The sequence below is a fragment of the Chanodichthys erythropterus genome, chromosome 1 (assembly GCF_024489055.1).
Source record: "Chanodichthys erythropterus isolate Z2021 chromosome 1, ASM2448905v1, whole genome shotgun sequence".
In the NCBI taxonomy this organism is placed as follows: Eukaryota; Metazoa; Chordata; class Actinopteri; order Cypriniformes; family Xenocyprididae; genus Chanodichthys; species Chanodichthys erythropterus.
In genome coordinates, this window is record NC_090221.1 from 37,281,635 (window position 1) to 37,309,631 (window position 27,997).

The following is a 27,997-nucleotide window of genomic DNA, read 5'->3' on the forward strand; positions in this document are numbered from 1 at the left end:
ATAATGTAGTTTATCGCCACAAATTCTGCTGTTAAGTGTGATTATTTTGAAAAATAAGCTGAAATAATGCAGGCTGATGGCTTCTATAGAAGTAAATACCATCGATTAAAAACCTCGTAAAAATGTGAAAAGTTGCTTTTCGTAAAGAATAGCTTTTTAAAACATAAAGTGCATTAACAGATATTCACAGATACAACTTTTGATTTTAATAATGTATTAATAAATGTTGAAATTACCATTAATACTGTAGACGTATTGTTCATTAACTAACATAGTTAACTTATGGTCACAGTATTGTATAGTATTTTACAATGTTTTTCATATTCAACAATAAACATCATCAGTCCCTCTTATTTTTAACCACCTTCATCTAGAAACACTTTTCATAATCCAATCAAATTCATGTTTAATGAGAATGGGTAAAAAATAAATAGAGTTCAATTTCTGCTCAATATCTGCTAATGGGGTCAGAAAAATATTCTTGTTTTTCGCTTTAAATATTTTTATGACCCCATTGGCAGAAAATACTAATTTTAATACATTTTTCAGACTTAATATCTTCAGTCTTTTAGCTTCTTCAGTAAATGTATCTTGATTTAAGAATGTTTAGATATTTGTGCTGAGAAAACTTTTTTCTCAGTGTGGCTAACAGTTTTGGGATGAATCTGCTTTTTGTTGCCGTAACTTGTGAAATTTCTCTTCATTAATCTGGGAAACATGTTTTGCACTTACATTTGAGCGTGTTGAAGGCGAGCTGGAACGCTAATCGCTGTGACGCCTCGGCCCTGACCGCAGGCACGCTGACCTCTGACCTGCTGCCGTAGCTGATGAGCCTCTGAGCGGCGGGTTTCTCCAGGTGTGTGCACTGAAAGATGGCAGCGGCGTGCAGGTACACCTGGTCCGGGCAGGCGGTACTCTCGTCTGGAGCGGATGGATCGGTCTGGAGCGGAGGAGGTTCTGCAGTGGCCGGATCCAGCAGAGAGAGACGCTTGAGAGCGGAGATGTGAGAGCCATGCTTCGATGAACGCCGCACAGCGCCGCCTTTCCTGACCATCCTGACCAAATCAATAATCAAACGCTCCATAAATACAGGGTTCAAACTCTGACTGCGAGCAGAGAATCATTTCAGTATTTTAAAACCTACTTAAAAAAAAGAAAATCTGAATGTCACTTCATTAACAAAATATTAAATCATTTATTGTAAAAGATTTACAAACAACAAAACATTTGAGAAAAAGGTGAGTGCAAAATATTGTTCTGACATTTATAAGTGCCTTTACAAGAAACAAGTGTACTTCAAGTTCATTTCAGTAAGTATACTAAAGTAAAGTTCAAGTTTATTTTTAAGTATACTTTATGTAGTAAGTACAAATAGTAGTATATTTGTAAGTGTATTATTTCAATACTAGAGACTAGAATGGCCAACTTGTTAGTGTATAAAGTATACTTTTAAGTATAATTTAAGCGTAATAGTAGTAAACTAGTAGTACACAACTAGTTTACAGCTATGCTTTTGTTTGTACTTAAACTATACTACAAGTATACTTATAAGTTTTCTTTATAATGCAATATTTTCAAACAATATAGTATTGGATGTCAAAATATGTAAGTTTATAAGAAACTATATTCAATAGGCTACTCAATAAAAAAAATAAACAACTACGAGACAAGTATACTTAGAATAATTTTATTTATAATACTTTTAAGTATATTTCGATCAAAAGATTATGTACAAGTATTGGCCACAATATATACTATAGTATAGTATTTTATTCAAAAATAGTATTTTATGCAAAATATTGTTCAGACATTTATAGGTGCCCTTACAAAATCATGTATATTTTCAAGAATACTTTATGTAGTAAGTACTAATATCAATGTATTAATAGTATACTTGTAAGTGTACTATTTGAATAATAGTTGGGACATAAATGACCCACTTGTTAAAGTATAAAAATATACTTTTAAGTACACTTTAAGTGTAACAGTAGTAAACTTTAGTACACAACTAGTTTACAACTGTTTTTTTTTTTGTTTTTTTTCTGCAACTAGCGAACTTATATATATATACTGATAGTTTATTACTAGTTAAATACTTTCAGGACATTTTTTTATTTTATGAAAGTACACTTTGAAGTATACTACAAGTATACTTATAGGTTTTCTTTATAATATAAAATTATAAAATTATTATTGAAAATATAACAATAGTCTACTCAATAAAACAAGTAAACACAACTACGAGACAAGTATACTTAGAATACTTAATTATATTTTTAAGTATATCTCGATCAAATTATTAAGTACAAGTATTGGCCACAATATACTGTTTTCTGTCAGAATATACTGAATATACAATACAATATACTGTATATTTCTGTCATACTTAAGTGTAACTTTAAGTAGTCTATATAAGAAGTACATAAAAAAGTAACTTATTTTTAGTTTACATAAGTATAATAGCACACTTGAATAAATGTCTTTTTTGTAAAGGTGTCCAAATACTTTATATATTTACACTTTGTAATAAGGTTTCATTTGTAAACATTAGTTAAGAGTGAAAAATACATCTAAAGTATTTATTAATCTTAGTTGGTGTAATTTCAACATTTACTAATACATCTAAAGTTGTATCTGAATGTATTTTTATTAACTAAAGTTAACAAAGATTAATAAATGCTGTAATGTATTATTTAACTAACATCAACTAATATATTATTGTAATTTGACAGATTATTATAACCACAGTGATTTAAATCATTTCTCAACATCATTATTATCAAGTTTTAAAGCAGAGATATTAAAAATACAAACATCTGTGCTAAACAAACAAATCAAAACAACTTCATCCTCAGTTTCTGTCAGAAAGAGTATCCGAAATATTCGCTGATTAAGTGATTATAATGATTTATTCGCTCTGAAAATAGTAATAATATAATTAATATAATATTTTAGACCACTGGTGGATGTTGTTTTCCTAAAAAATGACAGAAAGAAACTCACCCGAAACTCTTTGCTCATGAAAACATCGCAGAATCTCTGAAGATCTGAGGAAACTTCAGCAAACGAAAACAGCCTGAAACTGTCACGTGACGCAGGATTCCGTCTCCATGGCGACGGGAGGCGGAACGGCGGGAATGATGCGGTGAGGGAGCAGCTTTACTTATTTCAGCAGCAAAACAAACGTAAGTTTTTACTTTAAAGTTCACACTAGGGGCTAATAGTTTACTCGTTGTGCCATTATGAGTCACTTTATACTTAATCGACCGTTTAATCCAATCTGAACATTCACATTTATACACTAAAAATGTAGTGTCTGTATAGATAAAACCTTATATAAATACTCAGTAAAAACGTTCAGTGAATCTGTTACCGCACTAAAATGAAAGCGTAAACTAGTGTAAATTAGTGTGTAACTTTATAAACTGGTTTAGAGATTAACGACAGATTGTTCAGTTTCTCTGAGGATCTGCTGCCATCTGGTGGACACGATCGGAACTGCAGCTGAGGTGATCATCTGAAGATTAATGCATAATAATAATAAACATCTGTACTGTTTTGATATTAATTCATACCTATGCTCGTTTATCAATTATTTATTTTCTTTTATTTCTATTATTGAAAGAGACCAGATTAGATATGTTACGTTAGGGGGCGCTGAAACGGGCGCAGAAATATTGATGGCAAATTAATATTATAAATGTGTAAAATATTTCATTTCTATTACAGTACATCATTGCGTTTTTGTCTGCTTGCTGAAATACTGTTGGATATGGATATTTTATCAAATAAACTTATTTAATCAAATTTTAATACTTTCAATAATTTAGTTCGTTAATTTATTTTTATTTAGTTATTTTTACATTTGTACTCTTTTTATCTTTTTTTTTTTATTTAAACCAAGTTTTATTTGTTTAGTTATATCACATTTATTTTTTATTTATCTATATGAAATGTTTTTATGTAGTTATTTATTTTTATTACAATCAAATTGTATTTATGTTAATCCATTTATTTTAATCTGAAGTATTTATTAATTTATTTTTTTAATTTAAATAAAATTTTATTTTAATCAATATATTTAAATTTAATGTATTAATTTATTATTTATTTATTTAAATTAAATTGTATTTATGTTTTTATTTATGTTTGTTTTAATCAAATTTATTTATTAATTTTTTACACCGTTTTCTCTAAGTATTTCCACAGACCCCGTCACTCCCTCGTGGCCCCGGACCCCTGAACTGAAGTACTGAAATGGGAGGGATTGGTGGGCCGGACGTGATGATGGGTCTAAATCATTTTCTTTTCATTTTTTATTAAAGTTTCTCAGTGCCAGAATAACTTTAAACAAGGTTAAATCTCATGAACAGAGGAGTCAGAAAGATGATGTACACTTCATAAATCACATCAAGTCCTTTGATTAAAGTCAGATGATCATGTTTATTTGAGCAGTATGTTAAGACCTGCTAACAACAGCAGTTTTATTTGTGTTTTTGTTCTAATATCAGCACTAATTCCTTTAGTCCTGTCCACTAAACAATCAGAGACAAATAAAACAATAAAGGAATCAACAGAGAACAGAAAACAGCGCACCTCTTATGGCCAAACTGAAAATAAAGATGACGAGATTATTTATAGGTCAAAACATAAAACATTAATTTATGTAAAACATTTCTATGTACACAAACACAGGTGACACAGAGGCTTCTGGAAATTTACATCTATGCATTTACACTGCATTAATGCATTAAAGGTACAGTACGTATGTTATCAATCCAGCCCATACTGAACGTCACAGTATAATTGTGCATGTGTTTATCTAATATATAAAACCATTATACGTCTATGTATGTGCTTATTTGCATAGCTGTGTGTGTGCGTGTGTGTGTGTGTGTGTGTGTGTGTGTGTGTGTGTGTGTGTGTGTGTGTGTGTGTGTGTGTGTGTGTGTGTGTGTGTGTGTGTAATGTAGATGGTTACAGCCTTCTAATGAACAACAGCAGATCTCTTTTCAGAAAGACGGACATAACTGATGTGCTCATTGAGAGGCAAGATAGTCTACATTATTAATACTCAGATTAACTTACACACACACACACACACACACACACACTTGTACATTGTGAGGACATTCATTGACACAGCTTCTTACTCTACCCAATTATCACCTGATCCCTAAAACCAAGTCTGACCCTCAAAAAGGCCTTTATAAGGATCTCAGAGAGTGAAGAACGGACTAAATGACCTCACTTTACTCTCTGTGTCACTGATGATGTAGTAGACAAATACACTCACACATACACTCTCACAAACACACACACACATTTGAAGAAGACTCTTCTTAACTTTAATCACATTCTCTGAAGTTTTCTGCACTGCAAAGTAAACATGAGTTTGAGTATTTCTGTCTTGTTTTCCAGTACAAAGATCTAAACATTCTTAAATCAAGATACATTTACTGGAGAAGCAAAATGACTTAAAACTAGGGATGCACCAATATTTATCGGCCGATTTTTGTTCAATTTACAACCATCGGCTGTAGCAGGGAAAAGGCCGATATAACAAACCGATGGTTTATTAAAGGGTTAGTTCAACCAAAAATGAAATTTCTGTAATTTATTACTCACCCTCATGCCGTTCTACACCCGTAAGACCTTCGTTCATCTTCAGAACACAAATTAAGATATTTTTGTTGAAATCCGATTTCAAAACACTGCTTCAGGAAGCTTCTGAGCGTAATGAATCAGCGTGTTGAATCAGCGGTTCGGAATTTTGACAGAATGACAGAATTTTCATTTTTGGGTGAACTAACCCTTTAAAATCGGTATCGGCCACGATAAATCATATCGGTGCATCTCTACTTAAAACAAGAACAAATATCTGCCAGTGGGGTCAGAAAATAATCTTGTTTTCCCTTTGAATCGAGTTTATGTTTCTGACTTCACTGGCAGATATTTGCTTAAATAAAGTCAGCAAAACATGTGTTGGAACTTAGTAACACAGATTGAATATGGCGGTCGAGTGTCAGGAGTCTCAAGGTGCTTTACCGATAATGAGGATACTCATGAGGAAGACCATGATGAAAAATATCCACATGAAGAATCGGTCCATCACCTTGGCGATCTTCTTCCATTCGGCCACTTTCAGGCACGTCGCCTTCTGCTCGCGGAAGCAGTTTGCGATATATTCGACATTCCAGACCAGCTTCGGGTCGCACCCGAGAATTCCACCGTTGCCACGACAACTGCAATAAACACAGCGGTCAAAGGTCAGATGGAAGGCAGCCGATTTGTCATCATCAGGGCAACAGGGGGGCGGAGCTCCTTTGAGCTTCTTCTTGAGGTTCTGTTTGTGGTTCCGAAGGAAGGGCTCGGAATCCTCCGACTGTCCGAACGGTGACGCGCAGCTCTCTCCGACCTCGTAGACGAAGAAGATCTTGGACATGTAGTCGATGATGAGAACTTTGGCCCAGTACGGCACCGGTTTGGCCTCCGCTCCACAGAAATGAATGTTCATGATGAAGATGGTCAGAGAAGTGGACGCTGTGATCATAGTCATCGTCGCTACGTAGTACTTACCTAACAGAGAGAGAGAGCTCAGCGTTAATCTCTTTCTCACTATCTTTTATCTGTCTGAAGAGAAACACTCACTGTCCATCTGATCTCCGATACGGACACACTTCAGAATAGCAAACTATCAGAGGTCAAAATCGAGTAAAAGCTTTTTTGTTTATATTATTTGCATAAAGTGTGGATTAAAGTGAACTAGATGAGTAAAGCTTGACAAAGTCTGAAAGTTTGAAATAACGACATGCACACACAAATATATATAAACAAAGACTATAGAATAACACAAGACGTGTCACTCGTTTTGAATGGGAGAAAGTGTAACGCGCAATATGGCGGAAAAAGTCCTGCCTTCTAAATAAGAGCCAATCACCGACAATGAGACGCGCATTTAGGTCTGTCATTAGATTGATCCAGCCTGAAAAATACAGATTTTTTGTAATGATGCCTAGGATGCCCGAGAGCCGTTTCAAAGATGGCCGCCAAGTGAAATGACTTGTCTTAAAGGTACTTTGATATAAATCACATTTTAAAATTTTCATCATAACATGTATAGTTATTGCTAGCATGTTTTAACATGTTACTAGCATTAATTAGCATGATTCTAACATGATTTAACACAATGCTAGAATGAATTAGCTTGTTGCTAGCATGATTTAGTACATTGTTAGCAAGTTTTAACATGCTGCTATCATTATTTAACATATTGTTAGCACGCTTGATTTAGCATGTTTCTAACATGTTTTAACATTGATAACATGTTGCTAGCATTATTTAGCAAGTTGCTAGCATGTTTCTAACATGATTTAACATTAACTTGTTGCTAGTATGATTTAACACAATGCTAGAATGAATTAGAATTTTGCTAACGTGATTTACCATTTTTCTAGCATGATTTGAAACATTGCAAACATATTGCTAGCATGATTTAGCACATTGCTAGCAAGTTTAAACATGTTGCTAATATTATTTAACATTAGCAAGCTTCAGCTTGTTACTAACTTAACATTGCTAACATGTTGGTAGTATGATTTAACACATTGCTAACATGTTTTAACATGTTGCTAGCATTAATTAGCATGTTTGCCAACATGATTTGATAGCATGATTTAGCATTTTGGTAACATGATTTATTTAACAAATTGCTTGCTTGAATTGGCACACTGCTAACACGTTTTTGCATTTTTCTAGCAAAATTTAACATGTTAACATTAATCAACACACTGCTAGCTTGAATTGGCATATTGTTGGCATGTTTCTTACATGATTTAACACATTGCTAGCATTTTGCTAGCATTATTAAACCATTAACTTAAACCACTAACATGATTTAACATTTCTAGCATGTTATTAGCATGATTTAACATGTTGCTAGTATGATTTAACATTGCTAGCATGTTTTAACATGTCACTAACATGCAATCTCTTTGAATGGGGAAACATCAAATTCTCCAAAACTGTTCGCCAACCTTACGATTACATTTCATATTTGAAATCACCAATGAAATCTAACAACAACCGGCTCATAAATTTAGTTTCTAAACGCTCGAATCATGACAAAAAAAACTGTATTTTTCAGGCTGGATCAAGCTAATGCGCAAGCGCAGACCTGAATGCACGTCTCTTCGGAGGCGCGTGTCTGACTGTTTCTATAGAAACCGGTGATTCTAACGGCCGCTGAAGTGACGCGATGACTTTACCAGTCAGCGATTGGCTCTTATTTAAAAGGCGGACTTATTCCGCCATATTGCGCGTTACGCTTTCCCCCATTCAAAACAATACAAGTGACACGTCTTGTGTTATTCTATAGTCTTTGTTTTAACACATTGCCTGCATGTTTTAGCATGTTGTCCTGTGATAGTTGTTAAGCTTTGCTAGTGAAGTTTTTCGTAATTTTGCTCATCCGGTTTAGAAAAAATGTTAATCTGATCAGTTAGAAAAGATATAACAACCCGAGTCAAAACAGCCTGAAGGTCTGACCAGAGTTTAGTGGTCGCATTAATTTTAGAAATTTGAATTAGATAATTAAAGATTAGAATAGATCATTATAAGAATGATAATATGACCCTCACTAAAACAGCTAATTAATACCAATCACTAGATCAGAGACTCACCGATCAGAGGAACGCTCTCGGAGGGAGGCATGCTCTCCGCCACCATCATCTGAAACACAGTGAGCGCCAGCAGAACGGTCACGCCCAGCGAAACCTTCTCGCCCGAGTCGGCAGGCAGGTAGAAGCCCAGAGGTGCCAGGAAGGAGATGAGGAAACAGGGCAGCAGCAGGTTAAAGATGTAGAACGAGCTCCGCCTCTGCAGCAGAACCGTGTAGGTGATGTCGGGATACGGATCCGAGCAGCAGCCGTACATGATCACGTTCTTAGTGGCCGGCATTCCGTGACATTCCCACTCCACATTCTCCACGAAGTCCGAGAGGTCGCCGCTCTCCATCCCCATGCTGATGTCCACCTGGAGATGAATGGGCGGGTTAGATACCAGATAGTCGCACTTTATAATGCATGTCTGTCACACTATGGAATTATTTAAATGAATCTGTTCTGCACTAGCCTATTACTGTAGTATTAACTACTATGATAAACTTGCCCCTGAAGTGCAATTGTTGTTTTATGTGTCAGTCTCTTTCTGTCAAAGTGGATGATTTTTGCCCAGAATATTGCATCGGTTTTATCACTGTATCTACTCATGGCAATGCTCATGTATTTGGTCTTGGCAGACTAGATTGGTTGCTGCTGATTATGATTTCTGCTGCTGCTGCTGATTATGATTTCTGCTGCTGCTGTTGATTATTGCTGCTGCTGATTTTGATTATTATTGTTGCTGCTGCTGATTATGATTTCTGCTGCTGATTATGATTTCTGCTGCTGCTGTTGATTATTGCTGCTGCTGATTTTGATTATTATTGTTGCTGCTGCTGATTATGATTTCTGCTGCTGCTGCTGATTATGATTTCTGCTGCTGCTGTTGATTATTGCTGCTGCTGATTTTGATTATTACTGCTGCTGATTATGATGATTATTGCTGCTGCTGATTTTGATTATTATTGTTGCTGCTGCTGATTATTGCTGCTGCTGATTTTGATTATTACTGCTGCTGATTATGATGATTATTGCTGCTGCTGATTTTGATTATTACTGCTGCTGATTATGATGATTATTGTTGTTGCTGATTACTGCTGCTGCTGCTACTGTTAATTATTGATGCTGCTAATTATTGATGCCGCTGCTGATTATGATGATTATTGATGCTTCTGTTGATTATTGCTACTGCTCCTGCTGCTGCTGATTTTGATGATTATTGCTGCTGATTATGATGACTATTGCTGCTGCTGATTTTGATAATTATTGCTGCTGATTATGATGATTATTGTTGTTGCTGATTTTGATAATTATTGCTGCTGATTATGATGATTATTGTTGTTGCTGATTACTGCTGCTGCTGCTTATGATGATTATTGCTGCTGATTATGATGACTATTGCTGCTGCTGATGTTGATAATTATTGCTGCTGATTATGATGATTATTGTTGTTGCTGATTACTGCTGCTGCTGCTGCTGTTAATTATTGATGTTGCTTATTGCTGCTGCTGCTGCTTATGATGATTATTGATGCTTATGTTGATTATTGCTGCTTCTGTTGATTATTGCTGCTGCTCCTGCTGATTTTGATGATTATTGCTGCTGATTTTGATGATTATTGATGCTGATTATGATGATTATTGCTGCTGCTGATTTTGATAATTATTGCTGCTGATTATGATGATTATTGTTGTTGCTGATTTTGATAATTATTGCTGCTGATTATGATGATTATTGTTGTTGCTGATTACTGCTGCTGCTGCTGTTAATTATTGATGCTGCTTATTGCTGCTGCTGCTGCTTATGATGATTATTGATGCTTCTGTTGATTATTGCTGCTGCTGATGTTGATAATTATTGCTGCTGATTATGATGACTATTGCTGCTGCTGATTTTGATAATTATTGCTGCTGATTATGATGATTATTGTTGTTGCTGATTTTGATAATTATTGCTGCTGATTATGATGATTATTGTTGTTGCTGATTACTGCTGCTGCTGCTTATGATGATTATTGCTGCTGATTATGATGACTATTGCTGCTGCTGATGTTGATAATTATTGCTGCTGATTATGATGATTATTGTTGTTGCTGATTACTGCTGCTGCTGCTGCTGCTGTTAATTATTGATGTTGCTTATTGCTGCTGCTGCTTATGATGATTATTGATGCTTATGTTGATTATTGCTGCTTCTGTTGATTATTGCTGCTGCTCCTGCTGATTTTGATGATTATTGCTGCTGATTTTGATGATTATTGATGCTGATTATGATGATTATTGCTGCTGCTGATTTTGATAATTATTGCTGCTGATTATGATGATTATTGTTGTTGCTGATTACTGCTGCTGCTGCTGTTAATTATTGATGCTGCTTATTGCTGCTGCTGCTGCTTATGATGATTATTGATGCTTCTGTTGATTATTGCTGCTGCTGATTTTGATGATTATTGCTGCTGATTATGATAACTATTGCTGCTGCTGCTGCCGTTGATTATTGCTGCTGCTGTTAATTATTGCTGCTGATGAATATGATCACTATTGCTGCTGCTGTTAATTATTGATGCCTCTGTTGATTTTTGTTTCTGCTGCTGCTGCAGAGCAAGTATGAACATGCTACTGCTAGATACACAGACACACTGCTGTGAGTATGTAAGATATGCTGCTGCTGCATGAAAATACATCAATCCTGTAGCAGATCTAGACAAGTGGAGCTGGGGAGGTGGAGGGTTTCAGAGGAACTCTGAGGACTAGCTTACAGCAAACACTGAACCAAATTATTTAAATGTTGAGCAAGCAATCTCATTGGCTGCTGGATAAGAAGAGACCATTCAACTTGTGCCATGCGGTAATGATGTGATTGCTTGCAGATTGCACCTCTCAGACTGTGCCCTCTAGAGTTTCACAGCTGAACTAGATATTCATAGAAAACTGGGGTGTATGATAGAAATTTGTGTATTTTACATGTTTTGTTTGTTTGTTTGTTTTTTCAGAATGCTCATTTGAAAAGTAAAGGCATATACCATATATTAAGTGAAGAACATATGTTATGCAATTATTTATTTTATTAGGAAAATACCAAAGAAGTGGACTCTTTGCAAACCAAATTTTTCACATTTTATATAATGGCTATACATAAACCCTTTGAAACAAACTAAAAACAAATAATATACTGAAAACTTTTAATGCTTTTAAAGCACTGAAATTTGCTTTTTTTTTTTTTTCTTTCTGGCAGCTAATGTTAATAATGTGATTATGTAAAACCTCTTGTTCTTGTGGCATTGAATTAAACAAATTCTTGGCCAGAATTAACTGTAAACTGGACTAGATTTGTATCTGACTTTAAAAACTTTTTTAGTCACCACCAGGACAATCTGACGATAATCTCACCAAATTTTGTGCCGATACGTCAAAGCTTTCAAGTCTAGACGCAAATCTTTTTTTAGTTTGTTTCAGTTTACATTTATTTTATTTCAGGAAATTAAAATATTTTTCATGGTTTTGGTTTTAGTAAACTATAATATCCCTGAAATGTGGGTATTTTACAAAAGATTTCATGCACTTCTAAAAATGAATTTCTTCCTCATTATTTTTGTCCGGTTTTCAGGTACAAATATCTGAACATTCTTAAATCAAGATTCTTAAATCTTTAGATATTTGTACTGGACAAAAATACTGAGGAAGAACATTTTTTTGCAGTGTTCAGATGTTTGTTTAACATAGTGCTCAGAACATTGAGAACTTAACTATGAACTTTAAAAACATTAAAAGACCATGTTGCACTAAGATAGTTTCCTTAAGATCTTTTATCAAATACAAATACAATTATACAGACCTTGTTTGTTTGAAGAACAAGTTGGCTAGTCGGGCTAGTTCGTTCCTAACATTATCCAAATGTTTGGGACATGGTACAGCTGAGGATGTCTGTCAGATGTAATATATTGTGTTTGGTGTTTGTACCTGGTTTCCATTGTAGGTCCATGAGCCGAAGGTAAGGTTGCACTGCTGGCTGTCGAAGGGAAAGTAGGATACATCCACCACACAGGAGCTCTTAGTGATGGCCGGAGCGTCCCACGTGATCTCACCATTATACCGCAATACCACATTAGTGTCCACCGGCCCGGAGAAATCATCATCCGCCCTGCGAGAGCACACGTGTGTTTTGAAGAGGAAAACACAGAGAGAGAGAGAATTCAAGTTAAAGAGGACCTATTAGGCCTTTTAAAAAGTCTTGATTTAGTTTTTTGTGCTCTACTAGATAATGTTTTCATGCTTGAATGTTGATTATTCTCCTCATATCCTCCATTGTTGCAGCTCCTCTTTTCCCAGTCTGTCAGTAACGCTCTGTTTAGTTCCTGTCTCTATGAAGCCCCTCCTTCTGAAAAGCACAATGTGCTCTGATTGGTCGGCTGGAGTAGTGTGTTGTGATTGGTCATTTGGGAAATGTCCCGCCCCTTACCATAACCACCAGTTTCAACACACTACTAACTAACTCAACCAGGCCCCGCCCCTTTATTCTCTGTATTAATTATTTAAATGAGGAATATTGTGAAGAAAGGATCTGATCATTTTCCTCGCTGCAGCTGTATAGAGACATCAACGGAAAAAGTAACAGGAAAGCCAATGTGTGCGTGAACGTACTGGCGTACTTGTTATACAGCACCAGGTCTGGTCTCCACACGAGGCTGCTGGGAATGCGAATCACCTCCAGACCGTCATACTCCTCTTTATTCCACTTCAGGTAGGCGTCATGCCACGTCTGTCTGATCCACAGATACGCAATTAACACCTGGTTCCTCTCGTCCTGCACAGAGACGGACAGGTTATGTTGAGATTGTGATGTACAGGGTGATTCTCCACTTTACACTCTAAAATCTTAAAGAATTAAACCACTGCTTTATCTTTGTGTTCAAACATTTACACATGCAAGGTTAATCACATTAGCAGTTTGGAAATTATGTTTCATATTTGTGTTAAAACATCACATGACCTTAAAATAAAGATCTGATTTTGGTTTTGATCAACCTTCTACTAGATTTTAATATGTGTGATGAAGTCATTCACATTGTCCTTTCTTTCTCTATTCCTTTCACACACACTATGCCTGTATGATGTTACTAAAGGTCAGTTGAGCAGAGACACTCAGACTGCTGTTAATATTAGATGCCAACCAGAGACAGAGAGAGTGAGAGAGAGAGAGAGAGAGAGAGAGAGAGAGAGAGAGAGAGAGAGAGAGAGAGAGAGAGAGAGTGAGAGAGAGAGAGAGAGAGAGACGATGGCTATATATATATATATATCACATACGCACTCTTAAAACGGTCTTTATTGGCATCTGTGGTTCCATCAAGAACTTTTAACATCTATAAACCTTTTTCATTGCACAAAAGGGTTCTTTAGAGTGAAAAAAGAAAACCCACTTTTGGAAACTTTATTTTTAAGTGTGTTTGATGTCGCTTTTGGAACAACTTTTGCAACCTTTATTTTTAAGTGCGTATGATGTCACGTGATTGACAGCTACAAAAACCCACTTTTGGAACCTTATTTTACATGTGTATGATGTCACATGATTGACAGCTGTGAAAATAACTTTTGGAAACTTTAATTTTACGAGTATATGATGTCACTTTTGGAACCTTTATTTTTTACAAGTGTATGATGATGTGTGATTGACAGCCACGAAAACCCACGTTTGGAACCTTTATTTTTTTTACAAGTGTATGATGTCATGGCTAGTTCTTCTACTACTAAGACACACATTTCCCATCATGCACCAATAAACGAATGATGAGTTTCTGACCATGTCTTTGATCTGAGACAGCGTGACCTGCAGCGTGACGTTGAGGGTTTTGTCGGTGTCGTCCACCGGTCGCAGAGCAGTGGAGTAATTCTCCATCAGATCATTCAGGAGTTTGTGTGCGTATCGACCCTGAGCACAATGAGCAACTGCAGAAACATGTTAGAAATGTTAGAAATCCCTCCAGATGATCAACACAGGATAAATGAACATAAAAGCTATATATATATTTAATGAATTATTTCACCATTTTCTGTAACTGAACATGCAAACAAAATAAAATGACTCATTTTACTTCATTACATTTTGATTTCAGTTTTTCTTTGACTCTGGATCTCAACTGTTTTAGGTTGTATCTGATATAAAGTAAAGCTCTCAGACTAAAACACAAACCCCTTCTGGAAAGATCAACATTTTCATGTTACATTATTCTGGTTATTGCTGGTTTGGTGCTGTCATGATCACCAGTTGGAGTGCCCTAGTTAGCCATTAGAGGGCACTCCAACACGGACTATTTCTCACCACACTTTTGGACTTCATTTCCCATAACCCACTTCCCGGACTCATTATCCCTTCATTGCACCCAGCTGTTTTGTGTTTGTTCATTAGTGTCTGTCTATTTATACCTGGTTTGTTTCTGTTTTTGTTATTGTGGTTTAATTTACGGTCACCGGCTTCTGTTTGTGTTTTTCTTGTTTTTGTATGGACTGTTCTGTGGAGTTTGACCCTTGCCTGTTTTTGGATTACCCCATTAAAGCTGCATTTGGATCTTACCTTCTTGTCTCTGTGCCATTACTTGACAGGTGCTGGTGGCCATTAAGTTATGAAAACATTATTTCTGAATGTTCAAAAAGTCATTTTTTTAAAATGTTCTATAAATGTTTTTCTTTGTTATGTGAACTTTAAGGGAACATGCCATTTTATCGTTCTTCAAACATTATGTGAACGTTACTTTAGAATGTTCTTTGAACGTTCTGAAACAAGTGACATTTAAAAAATGTTAGATGAACATCCTACTAAAACGTTTCAGAAAAACATTCAATGAACAATATATAAATAATGTTGACTACATAACTGTGAATCATTACTGAAATAACATTTGTTTATATCTTGACAGAACGATTGCTAAATTTCTGAGAATGTTTCCTGTTAGCTGGAAAACGGATGGAACAAAAGTAATGTGTCAAAGAGCCAACAATATTCATAGTATGCCAGGTTTTAAAACAATTTTAACACATCCATGTTTTCTTTCTACAGTAATGGGTCGGTTATAACAACAGCACCGTTTGCACCATTTTGGGATAAATTTGAGATTTCTAAAACCGTTTATAAATGTGAGAATATTGTCAAATTTTAAGACGCTTAGCAAAAAAACTAACAGTCTGTCAACTTTCCTCCGTCTCCTCTACTGCGTAACAATATTAAAACATTTAGATATGTTTAAATAATAATTTAAGACAATTTTTAAAGCTTAAAACAAGAACATATATCTGTCAATGGAGTCAAAAAATGAACTTAATTTGTTCACGTTTAAATAAACTTTTTCTGATAATTTACTCACCTCCATGTCATCCAAGATGTCCATGTCTTTCTTTCTTCAGTCATAAAGAAATGAAGGTTTTTGATGAAAACATTCCAGGATTTTTCTCCTTATAGTGGACTTCAATGGCCTCCAGATGGTTGAAGGTCAAAATTACAGTTTCAGTGCAGCTTCAAAGAGAAATAAGAGTGCTATCTAGAGAAACCATTGGCCATTTTCAAAAAAAAAAAAAAAATACAACTGCATATGCTTTATAAACAAAAAATATCTTTCCGCATTCTTCAAAACACTTACGCTGTATGTGCTACGCCTTCCCTATTCTACTTACAGAAGGAACGCGGCGCCAGTTTCGTTTTTTCCCGTAAGTAGAATAGGGAAGGTGTAGGACATACAGCGTAAGCTTTTTGAAGAATACGGAAAATGGAAGCATGTGCAAGCCGATCATATGTGTTTATAAAGCATATACAGTTGTATTTTTTTTTTTTTTTTTTTTTTTGAGCAATAGTTTCTCTAGATAAGACTCTTATTCCTCATCTGGTGTCATTTAAAACTGTAATTTTGACCTTCAACCGTTTGGGCTCCACTGATGTCCACTATTCATCAAAAACCTTCATTTCTTTTATACTGACAAAAGAAAGACATGGACATCTTGGATGACATGGAGGTGAGTAAATTATCAGGAAAGGTTTATTTAAAAGTGAACTAATACTTTAATTCAAAGGGAAAACAAGATACTTTTCTGAACCCACTTACTCTTTTTTTTTAATTGACAAAAAGTCACTTAATTTTGATACATTTTTAAGAAAACAAAATATCTTAAGTCATTTTGCTTCCCAATAAATCTTGATTTAAGAATGCTTAGATATTTGTTCTGGAAAACAAAACATTAATAAGAAATTATACTGCGCTGTATGTTAAAATACACCATTTTGATAAATAACTTCACTCAACTGATTAAGTAACCCAGAGAAAAAAACATTCTAAAACGCTTTTGTTGAACATTTAATGTTTCTATTTGTTTCAGAACGTTCAAAGAAGATTCAAAAGTAACGTTCCCAAAAATGTTTGCAAAATTCTGAAATGGAATGTTCGCTAATCGCTCGCATGACGTTAAACCCATATCACAGAACATTCAAAATAACGTGGGAACGTTAACAAAAAGCCCTTAGAACATATTTTTGTAATCTGGGAAGAACATATTGCTTAATTAGCTACCACTACCAAACCAGCCTGGAATTAATCTGCTAGAATATCTCACCTTCAGCGAGCAACAACGCAGAAAAGAACAGCATCTCCACCCAGATCCTCTCCATCACCCTGAGCAGAGATCATCCGCGGCAGTGCTGCTCTGTTCTGGCCCGTTACGCGCTGGATCTGCCGTCAGGCGTTTAGGACACTGGAGCTCCGGGTGTCGCGTTGCGCTCCGGGTAACCAAATGCTCCGCTATTCAGCTGTCAATCACGCGCGCAACAGGTGGGCTCGCGGACAGGTAACAGATGATGTGGGGATGGAGACGGAAATGACACCTTTAACAGTACATGTCCTGAAATAACACGGGAGCGAAATGCAATCTAGGTCATCTCTCTAGCGCGCCTTTGGTTTAGTTTTTGATGTTAAAAGCGCGTTTTAATCCCGTGTTGCGGGAAGGTGAAGCAGTTTACCCGTCCTTTCAGCACAAAGATACGCATCTAGCCAACAGAAACACGACAAAACGGGCGTTACCTGAGAATCCGGATCAGTTTGGACTGGAACCAGAGGACCGGAGCTCAGTGTAATACTATGGTACTTTAATAGAAACAGAGGTTCTGAATGATTACCATAAGCATGTCACTGTAAATTGCTTCAACTACCTATAGGCAAACGTCCAAAAATATATTATTACTACTATGTCTGAATACTGTATATAAAATCCAAAAATAGTAAAACAAGTGATATATTATGCCATGATCATATATTCAGAGAGAAAGACATCTGTATGAACCTGCAGTCAGTGCAAAATACAGATCATCCAAACATCACATGCTCAGCCATGAAACTAGTGTTTATTTCACTATTCCACAAAGCAATAATAAATAAAGGCATTGCCACATTGCTTTAATTTATACAGACTTTAATAGCTTTATTTACAGATGAACTCTCGTCTTTCGTATATTTGCATGTGTGAGTGTTTTTTCCAGTCTTGAATGTTTGAGATTAACATCTATGAGTGAAGGTACCATTTTTGACACTGTAGTTTTAAAAATGTTTTCCAGATTAAAGGGCCAATGATTGTGCGGGAGGGAGAAAGACTGCAGTGCTGATTGGGTGTGTGTGTGTGAGGGGGCGGGGCTACAGTCGGGCTAGAGTCAGATTTCTGGACTGTGAGGGAAATGATGATGATGATGAGGAAGATTGTAAGAGTGAAAGAAAAAAAAGGCACATCCAAACCAAAATAAGTAAACAAAAGAAAGAGATAGAAAAGAAAAAAGATGAAAGTAAACGTGTCTTTTACTCACGCTCATGTTGTTCCGAACCTGCATTTTTACTGCAAAATTACCAGCCGCTTTCTTGGTACAGAGAAAGAGCAGCGTGAACATTCAGCTAAACTACTGAAGAAATACAAGTTCAGATCAACATGAAGACGACATTTTCAGTTTGGGATGAACTATTTTGAATGAAGGAATGGAAAAGATGGAGAGAGTACAGGAGGATAAAGAGAACGAGAGAGAAAACAGGGTTTGTGATGAAGGAAGAGGGTGGGATTGTGTCGGATAAGGTGCTTTGGCCCCTCAGGTTGGACTCAGTTGCTGAGCAGCAGTTCTGTCGCCGTCTCCACGTCCCATGATTTCGACGACAGCGCCACTATTACTGCGTTCTGCAGAGAGGAAAAGACGTGATTCTGAGGGGAGGAAATACTCGTTGCACAATTACTACATCTACTAAATAGTATGAAAAATCACATTTGTGGTATTTAAATCAGAGCAAGTGCATTTGCGCAAGCTTTTTTTGCATAGAAGTGCTACAGAAGAAGCCTGGATATCAGGGAACGTTCTCAGAACGTTCTGACTAGGTTATGAACAAACGTTCTTTCAGTAACATTAACAGAATATTCAATCAAACTTATCTGGTCTTTAATAATGTCCTCAAAGTATTAGCACAAAAACATTATTCATGGAACGTTTTTTTCTGAAACATTTTTAAATGTTACTATTTGTTTCAGAACGTTCCGAGAACATTCAAAAGTAACATTCCCTTTTGATTGAAGAATGCTGAAATGGAACGTTCTCTTAACATTCGTATAACCAAGAATTTGAAACATTTTGAACATTCAAAAATAAACATGTTGATAAGTGTTTCAGCAAGCGTGTGTTTATTTCCTCACTTTCTCAAAGCCCATAGAGCAGAGTTTGTCTATTTTGCGTGTGTAGTCCGGGCTGGAGACGGGAGCTCCTGCGTAAACATGTGACCAGAGTCGAGCCGTCTGTTTGAACATCTCTGGGTTCTGTTTATACTGTGAGACAGGAAATAAACAGAATGAAAAGAGGACAGCCTAATAAAATCAACCGCCCTCTATCAGAATCCCTCCCAGACTCAATTTTCACGGCCGTGTTTACTTTAATTAACAAGTAAAACAATCTTTTCTAGCAGACAGCTTTCTGAATTGCACGTTTGTCATGTCAGTCATACATGTAAAACTATGATGGGACAATACAAAAGTTTGATGGAAGTAAGATTTTTAAAAATGTTTTTGAAAGAGTCTCTTCTGCTCTCCAAGGCTGCATTTATTTGATCAAAAATACAGTCAAAATTGTGAAATATTCAATTACTGTCAAAGGTATTGGGAAAACCACTAGACCCAGACCCAATTCGGGCTATTTTTGGTGCCAGTAGTGACAATGAGGAGCTGTCTGAAAATCAGTGTATTGCACGTGGAGTTATTAGACTCTTAGCACGCAGATTGATTTTGCGTAATTGGAAACAAAAAAATCCACCTCACTGCTCTGTCCTGATTACAGATGTTATGCACCACCTTCAGCACGAAAAGATTACATTTTCTTTAAAAAAACAAGACTGATGAACTTTTTATTAATTATTTTAATAAGACAGCAATAATTAAACCCTAACCCCACTATTTTTATTTTTTTTCCTTCTATATCATTACCAGTGTTAAAATATAAACCATTTACATATGAAAGAATATTATTGCATACTGTATCAGGAAAGTGAATTTTGTTGGAATTTTTCATTGTGCCAATGTTAAAAACCAATAAATAGAATGTTCCAAAAAAAATTTGTGAAATATTATAACTTAAATCAGCTGTTTTCTATGTGAATATATAGTAAAGTGTAATTTATTCCTGTGATGGCAAAGCTGAATTTTCAGCATCATTACTCCAGTCTTCAGTGTCACATGATCCTTCAGAAATCATTCTAATACGATGATTTGATGATCAAGAAACATTTATGATTATTCTGATTTTTTTATTAATAGAAATTCAAAAGAACAGCATTTATTTAAAATATTATCTTTTGGAACATTATAAATGTCTTTACTGTCACTTTTAATCAATTTAATGCATCCTTACTGAATATTAATTTAAATATACATACAAATATATATAAATAGGTGGATGGAAACATAGCTAGTCAGTGCTCACATTTAATTAATTAAATCATTGCCTTTTGAAGTTTAACAATCACATTAGGACGTATCATGATTCCTGTCTTTCTGTCCCCAAATTTAATACGTCTTAGTGTAAAAAAAAAATAGTTATACCATTTAAGATATTCAAGACTTTTTGTGGCTTTAAAATCGATCAAACTAAATTTAATTCACCATGAAATCAAAATAGACAATTCTTGTTTTTTTAAACACTGAATATTGCAGTGATTATTATAAATGATTAATCAGCGCACATCATTGTTTTAAATTCATGTTCCTCGTAATCTTGAATCAGAATGACTTCCCCTCTTCTTGCAGCATCTCTTCTCTGATGACGAGGGCGGAGCAACCTGTCACTCACATCAGATCCACCAACAGCAAACCACAACCATCCAATCAATTAAATCAAGCCCCGCCCTACATTTGTTCTTGTTCAGAAGTGTTTCACTCTGATATACGGCACAGTAGAGAAGAAAAGACCAGCGCAGCTTCAGTTTCATGACGACTTTTAGGACCCACCGGGGTCGCTTTACCACTAGAGATTTTGCTATAGTATTTGTACGGCCACTTTTTGTTGCGCATTCCCGACACAAACTCACATTTACCTGATTGGCGACTACTGCGTCCTGTGGATCATCTGGTTCAGCCGCGGCCAGAAGAGCCTGTAGTGACAGTAACACTGTTCGGAGGGTCATGGCTGCTGCCCTGAAACACACACACACACACACACACACACACACACACACAGAGAAAATATTTAATCAGTTTCAGCGTTTACTGTTGCTTCAGAGCTCTATAGTGCGTTCAGTAAGATCTTACCACTGGTCCTTCAGGATGTCCAAGCAAATGGCACCTGTTACCGAGCTGATGTTGGGATGCCAGATCTTCGTTATAAACCGAACCTGAAAAACATCAGTGGAATTAAGACCCTTTTTGCTTCTTGTATCTTGATTAATGAATGTACTGGAAAACAAGACAAAATACTGACAAAGAACATCATTATTTTTTGCAGTGTAAAGTGTTAAAATAAAACTTGTTCTGCCTTCTTTAGTCTTAGGCTACTGAACTTATAGTGCTGATCATGAACTACTTACTCCACAGCACTCCTGACCAACAGTACCCTCATATCACACACCACATCAACACTAGCATATGCTTTTGTAAGTTAAACTAGATTAGCCAGTGTTTATCCCTGCAGACCAGCAGATCATCCTCTACATGAGGAACATCAGATGGGATCAATGTGACGTCTGCAGCTGGACGCCCCTCACGCCGCTCCCGTTACTCACCTTTGGCGGATTAAATGGATACGTCTCTGGAATTTTAATTTCTAGCTGATATCTGCCACCTACAAATGAGGAAAAGACAGAAAGTCACATACAACATCATGTAATATCAGGAAGATCCATTGCTAGAGCTTTGGAGTTTGGAAATATCATTAATTTGGTTTCATCTGCATTTAAAACCAGTTTAAGTGACGAGACTGTACAATATCAAATGCTGATTGCAAGTGTTGGAGAGCTTGTGAAGCTGATGATGCACAACAATAAATGGCAGTATCATCTGTAAAAAGATGATATCTAGCATTGGGAATGTTATCACAGATATTATTTATGTAGGGTAAAATGGGACTAAAAGGCACCTTTGATTTTATTTTCCTCTTAACCACTAGATGGCACAAAAACTTGCTGCAGCACTTTCCTAAACATCTGCTTTTCAAAATGCACGTGCAAATTTGTCTGATCCTTGACGCGATCGCGGGCAGCAACGCAAAGTTGATTCTGAGGTAGTTTGATCTAATATTTTATGTTTTTTAAAATGTTGTTGATTTAAGTAGCAAATAAGAATCCATTAAATTAATGTTTGTATTTTCAGACAAAGGTCTCCTTAATGATTTTCAGTTTTGTTCAAGGTAATTCAAGCAACAGTTTTTCAATAACAGAAGAATATGTAAAAGTATGGTATTTGGGGTAAAAAGCGCCCCTGCTGTTGGGGCAAAAGGCACATAATGAACAGCTGACTGACTTTTCTATTTCTTGACATGACATGGTTAGATTCACATAGCAAATATCATATATCAAATTGGGTATCCATCTTAGAGATAATACCCATATTCATGAAACAATCATATTAATCATATCATAATAAAATATCATTTTATATATTGTTTAACATATTGTTACTACTGTAAATCTATATTATGGGATCTCCTTCAATGCTTTCAGAATCTTTACTTTTGAAAATAATTTTGTTTCTGTATTTTTAAAATCTATTTTTATATTTTATATATAAAAATATATATCACATAGGCCTATTTTAATGACAGTATATTTATTGAACTAAAATGAATTCTTTTATTTATCAAAATAAACAGAAAATAGTACAAACTTTGCTAAAGTGATTCTTTTGAACAAGTATTAACCTAGTCATTATTAAAAACATATAATTTTAGCTAAAGTATTTGTATGAACACTGTGTGCCTTTTACCCCCTCACCACCTCATACATTTATAAGATTTTTAAACAAAATTAACCACTTTATGATTTTTTTTTCACACAAAATATGTTGCTCCATCAATGTTCAATACAAACATATATATTTTTCCTGCAATCATATACTTTGAGAGTAGTGAAAAGCACAATTTTTCTTAAGGTGTGCCTTTAGCCCCGTTGTACCCTACAAGGAAAATAAAATGGGTCCCAGAACAGACCCCTGAGGGACTCCTTCAGAGACAGACCAACAATTGCAAGTCTTTTTAAAAGAATGTCATGATCAACAGTGTTAAGCCTTCGATAAATCAAGGAAAAGAGTTGAACAAATTTGTTTACTATCTAAGGCATTAATAATGTCACTAAACACTTTAATAGCAGCAGTAATGGTGCAATGCTGCATTCTAAAACCAGATTGAAAAGCAGAAAGTTTTTATATCCACAACTATATATATTGTTCATAACAATAATGCAAAATACAGTTTGACAGCTGTTTGTAGGAGCTATTGGCAGGTGTGGCAAAACATTTGGACCCTGCGTATTACAGATGGTCTATAAAAATTAAAGCATGCATCTGATATTTGTGCACGATCAGTTAAGACAGAAACATAGACAACAGATCAGATCAATCTCTTTTCTCTCACCTTCATAAGGCGTGTCTGGCGGTCCTGCGATTTCCCCCCTCAGTTCTGTAAAATTCTCATCCACTAAATCCACCTTGATCTGGTTTTTACTTGTCTGTGAAAATAAAAAGAAATGTCAGGAAAATTAGTCAACAACTGAAAAAACTAAAAAAAATAAAAATCCATTCCACATAATTCTGCCGCTTTCGTCCACAAAATGAGAGCAGAAAACGCCTAGAAAAGTCTGAATTAGGTTTCCAAGGTTGGGACGCTATTTGTTTTCTTGACACCCTCAAAAATACACAGACTGCAAAATTTAAATTCGAAGCTTGAAATTTAAATGCCAAAATACTATTAAAGGGTTAGTTCACCCAAAAATTAAATTTCAGTCATTAATTACTCACCCTCCTGCCGTTCCACACCCGTAAGACCTTCGTTAATCTTCAGAACACAAATTAAGATATTTTTGATGAAATCCGATGGCTCAGTGAGGCCTGCATAGCCAGCAATGACATTTCCTCTCTCAAGATCCATTAATGTACTAAAAACATATTTAAATCAGTTCATGCGAGTACAGTGGTTCAATATTAATATTATAAAGTGATGAGAATATTTTTTGTGTGCCAAAAAAAAACAAAATAACTTTTCAACAATATCTATATGTGTCGATTTCAAAACACTGCTTCAGAGCTATCAAACGGCTAAACTGCTGAAATCACGTGACTGTCACTTCGATTCACTGATTCGATTCGTAAAGCTCCAAAGCAGTGTTTTGAAATCGGCCCATATAGATATTGTTAAAAAGTCGTTATTTTGGGGGGTTTTTGGCGCACAAAAAATATTCTCATGGCTTTATAATATTAATATTGAACCACTGTACTCGCATGAACTGATTTAAATATGTTTTTAGTACATTAATGGATCTTGAGAGAGGAAATGTCATTGCTGTGAATGCAGGCCTCACTGAGCCATCGGATTTCAACAAAATTATCTTAATTTGTGAGTAATAAATGACAATATTTTCATTTTTGGATGAACTAACCCTTTAAATCCGATAGCACATGTACATCTCAGACACGTCTATTTGTGTTTACATCTGGAAGACGTATTTTTTAGAGTGTTTGCTGATCTGAAATAAGACGTTTCCTGTCAGATGTCAAATAGATGTTTAGAAAATGTCTTTAAGATGTTTGATTTAGAATGCATGTAAAACTGACATCTTAAAGACGTCTATCAGATGTTTGTAAACAGGAGATGCTTTCAGATGAAGTGATCTTTAACAGACATCTCGTGATATCTGGGATCCAAAGTGAAAAATCCCCCAAACTTCACAACTAAATCAAAAATATTCAAACCCAACAAAGTCCAACTCGCCAAATTTCAAAAGGACCAACTCTTGCAAAAACATCCCAGCCAGTTTTTTTTATCAAAAAATATTATAATAAAACATATTTTTGCTAAATAGGATACTGTAGTAAAGTCATGATACAGTGATGGCATCAGAAGGTAAAAGATCATTAAAAAACATGATGGTTTTGGTACCATGGTAATACTACGGTATTTTTGGCACATCATTTGTGACTGACAGTTGTGACAACTTAACAATGCCTTACTCAGAGCTCACTAGAGTTTGTTATACCCAACTAAACCTATCATTTAAGTTAAATAAATACATAATGAAGGATCAGATCAGAGATTTAGATGGTCAATTCAGTTCAAGTTTTAAATTCACTCAATACACACATTAGTACATCATCACACACATTATTTAAAATTTTTACATTAATAATAAGTCATAAATGGAGGTTTTAATGTAAATTAGAGTTCGTAATACAATGACAACAATCCTCAATCTTATCATTGTTGTGATTCTGTCGATGCTATATCACTTCTGTCAAAACTGCCGTAAAAGTTTAAAAGCCTGTCAGCCCACACAAATTAACCCAAATATTAACTGTCGTGCGTCTAAAATGTTGTTTTTAACGTCAAATGTGATGTTTTAAAGCGTGAATGTGTGTTTATGAAGCATTAGCTGGCCTTCAGTTAGCACGCGGCTAATCACACACGGGCCTTTATTAAAAACACCACAAACACACCTGAATACACATCAAACCACTGAATAAACACTCCAGAATCGATTAAATAAGCACATTTAAACCCCAGAGCTGTGTTGAGACTCGTTTCGGCGGGTTTAGGCTCGTTTTAATGCGGTTCGGCCTGGACGGGACAAACATCCCATACTATTCCCCCGAATCGCCTCTCCGACACCCCAAACACACATTAAACTGCATTATCTCAATGAACGAGACTAATCACAGCTTCCGGATTCGGTCCGGATCAGCTGCATGTGTCTGATCCGTCCATCATCTCACATGATTAAATGCACATGTGTGAGTCGTGATGATTGATTGACAGCTGTCAGGTGAAACGCACACGTGTGTGTATATGTGTTAAACGAACCTCTTCGCTTTTCAGAACCTCTTTAAACTCCCGTTTGATCCGCTGGACCGCGATGTTGGCCATGCTGTTCATACACCACCAACACACACACCTCTCTCTCTCTCTCTCTCTCTCTCTCTCTCTCTCTCTCTCTCTCACTCTCTCACTCACTCACTCACTCACTCACACACACACACACACACACACACACACACACACACACACACACACACACACACACACAGTTCACAATAAAAATGTGCAAAAGTGCAATAACAGTAGTTTTTGCACATGTATCCAGTAATCTGTACGTAATCTGATTATACACTACCGTTCAAAAGTTTGGGATCGGTAAGATTTTTAATGTTTTTTAAAAAAGTTTCGTCTGCTCACCAAGGCTGCATTTATTTAATTAAAAATACAGTAAAAACAGTAATATTGTGAAAAAATTTACAATTTAAAATAACTGTTTTCTATGTGAATATATAGTAAAGTGTAATTTATTCCTGTGATGCAAAGCTGAATTTTCAGCATCGTTACTCCAGTCTTCAGTGTCACATGATCCTTCAGAAATCATTCTAATATGCTGATCTGCTGCTCAAGAAACATTTAATGTGTACAATTGTACAAAATATTTGTGTACAATATTTTTTTTTCAGGATTATTTGATGAATAGAAAGTTCAAAAGAACAGTGTTTATCTGAAATCTAATCTTTTGTAACATTGTAAATGTCTTTACTGCCACTTTTGATTGATTTAATGCATCCTTGCTGAATAAAAGTATTCATTTCTTTAATTTCTTTTCAAAAAAATAAAAATAAAAATTCTTACTGACCACAAACTTTCGAACAGTAGTGTATAATGTTACAAAAGCTCTTTTGAACTTTGTATTTATCAAGGAAACCTGAAAAAAAAAATTGTTTTCAGCATTGATAATAATCATAAATGTTTCTTGAGCAGCAGATCATCATATTAGAATGATTTCTGAAGGATCATGTGACACTGAAGACTGGAGTAATGATGCTGAAAATTAAGCTTTGCATCACTGGAATAAATTACTTTATAAAAATATATTCAAACAGAAAACAGTTATTTTAAATTGTAATAATATTTCACAATATTACTGTTTTTACTGTATTTTTAATTAAATAAATGCAGCCTTGGTGAGCAGAAGAGACTTCTTTTAAAAACATTAAAAATCTTACCGATCCGAAACTTTTGAACGGTAGTGTATAATCAGATTCCACAAATCAAGTATGTGTAATTAGAGTAAATTACTTTTTAAAATACTCAGACTACAGTTACTTTTTTATGGATTACATGATTACATATTATTTACACAATGGCAGTAAGTTGTTCACAATTCATTGATTCTCCTAATGTTTCATTCATTCTCCTAATGTTTCATCAATTCATTGATTCTCTTTTTTCATAATAATTATTAATTATAATAAACCTGCTGCTTATTTTCGTGATTCTTCGAGTTTTTCTGGCGGTGAGAGGGAAATATAGATAAAATATAGATGAATATATATGAAATATTGATGAAATATATATATATATGAAATAATAATAATATAATAATAATAATAATAGATGAAATATAGATGAATATATATGAAATAATAATAATATAATAATAATAATAGATGAAATATAGATGATATATATGAAATAATAATAATATAATAATAATAATAGATGAAATATAGATGGATATATATGAAATATTGATGAAATATATATATATATATATGAAATAATAATATAATAATAATAATAATAGATGAAATATAGATGAATATATATGAA

The 27,997-nt window shown here is 35.1% G+C and overlaps 3 protein-coding genes across 4 annotated transcripts in view; all 3 read right to left on the reverse strand.

The window, feature by feature from the left end:
- LOC137018968 (putative methyltransferase NSUN7) overlaps nucleotides 1–3,062 on the reverse strand; it is a 29,865-nt gene extending 26,803 nt beyond the window's left edge. Inside the window, exons 1-2 of the mRNA XM_067383850.1 lie at nucleotides 3,004–3,062; nucleotides 733–1,055 (exon numbers count right to left, since the gene is read on the reverse strand). Of these exons, the coding sequence (XP_067239951.1) occupies nucleotides 733–1,054 (322 nt within the window). The 5' untranslated portion in view covers nucleotide 1,055; nucleotides 3,004–3,062. The remainder of the gene's footprint in view (nucleotides 1–732; nucleotides 1,056–3,003) is intronic.
- Nucleotides 3,063–5,163: 2,101 nt separating this feature from the next.
- On the reverse strand, nucleotides 5,164–17,939 carry LOC137027352 (neuronal acetylcholine receptor subunit alpha-9-II). 2 transcript variants are annotated; one of them, XM_067395593.1, is made up of 6 exons: nucleotides 17,251–17,939; nucleotides 14,456–14,601; nucleotides 13,308–13,462; nucleotides 12,619–12,799; nucleotides 8,682–9,033; nucleotides 5,164–6,579 (listed from the first exon to the last, which is right to left on the reverse strand). In XM_067395593.1, the coding sequence occupies exons 1-6, from the start codon at nucleotides 17,303–17,305 to the stop codon at nucleotides 6,035–6,037; spliced, it is 1,434 nt and encodes a 477-aa protein (XP_067251694.1). In that variant the 5' UTR covers nucleotides 17,306–17,939; the 3' UTR covers nucleotides 5,164–6,034. The 2 variants fall into 2 exon arrangements, with proteins under 2 accessions (XP_067251694.1, XP_067251609.1); XM_067395508.1 differs by lacking the exon at nucleotides 17,251–17,939 and having other exon boundaries at nucleotides 14,456–15,519.
- A 140-nt stretch (nucleotides 17,940–18,079) lies between these two features.
- On the reverse strand, nucleotides 18,080–26,335 carry ube2ka (ubiquitin-conjugating enzyme E2Ka (UBC1 homolog, yeast)). Its single transcript, XM_067395678.1, has 7 exons — nucleotides 26,207–26,335; nucleotides 23,768–23,861; nucleotides 21,924–21,982; nucleotides 21,454–21,536; nucleotides 21,240–21,339; nucleotides 19,354–19,482; nucleotides 18,080–18,846 (listed from the first exon to the last, which is right to left on the reverse strand). Exons 1-7 carry the CDS (start codon nucleotides 26,276–26,278, stop codon nucleotides 18,772–18,774), a joined length of 612 nt encoding a protein of 203 aa, XP_067251779.1. The 5' UTR covers nucleotides 26,279–26,335; the 3' UTR covers nucleotides 18,080–18,771.
- Between the last annotated feature and the right edge of the window lie 1,662 nt (nucleotides 26,336–27,997).

Excerpts from the sequence above, each read along its gene's own strand:
- LOC137027352 (XM_067395593.1), bottom strand. The coding sequence starts at position 17,305 with ATGGAGAGGATCTGGGTGGAGATGCTGTTCTTTTCTGCGTTGTTGCTC. Across the intron at positions 9,034-12,618 it reads GGACCTACAATGGAAACCAG|GTGGACATCAGCATGGGGAT; the intron begins GTACAAACACCA and ends ATTCATCTCCAG. Across the intron at positions 6,580-8,681 it reads CGAGAGCGTTCCTCTGATCG|GTAAGTACTACGTAGCGACG; the intron begins GTGAGTCTCTGA and ends TCTCTCTGTTAG.
- ube2ka (XM_067395678.1), bottom strand. The coding sequence starts at position 26,278 with ATGAACAGCATGGCCAACATCGCGGTCCAGCGGATCAAACGGGAGTTT. Across the intron at positions 23,862-26,206 it reads AGGTTCTGAAAAGCGAAGAG|ACAAGTAAAAACCAGATCAA; the intron begins GTTCGTTTAACA and ends TTATTTTCACAG. Across the intron at positions 21,983-23,767 it reads GCCAGACACGCCTTATGAAG|GTGGCAGATATCAGCTAGAA; the intron begins GTGAGAGAAAAG and ends CCTCATTTGTAG.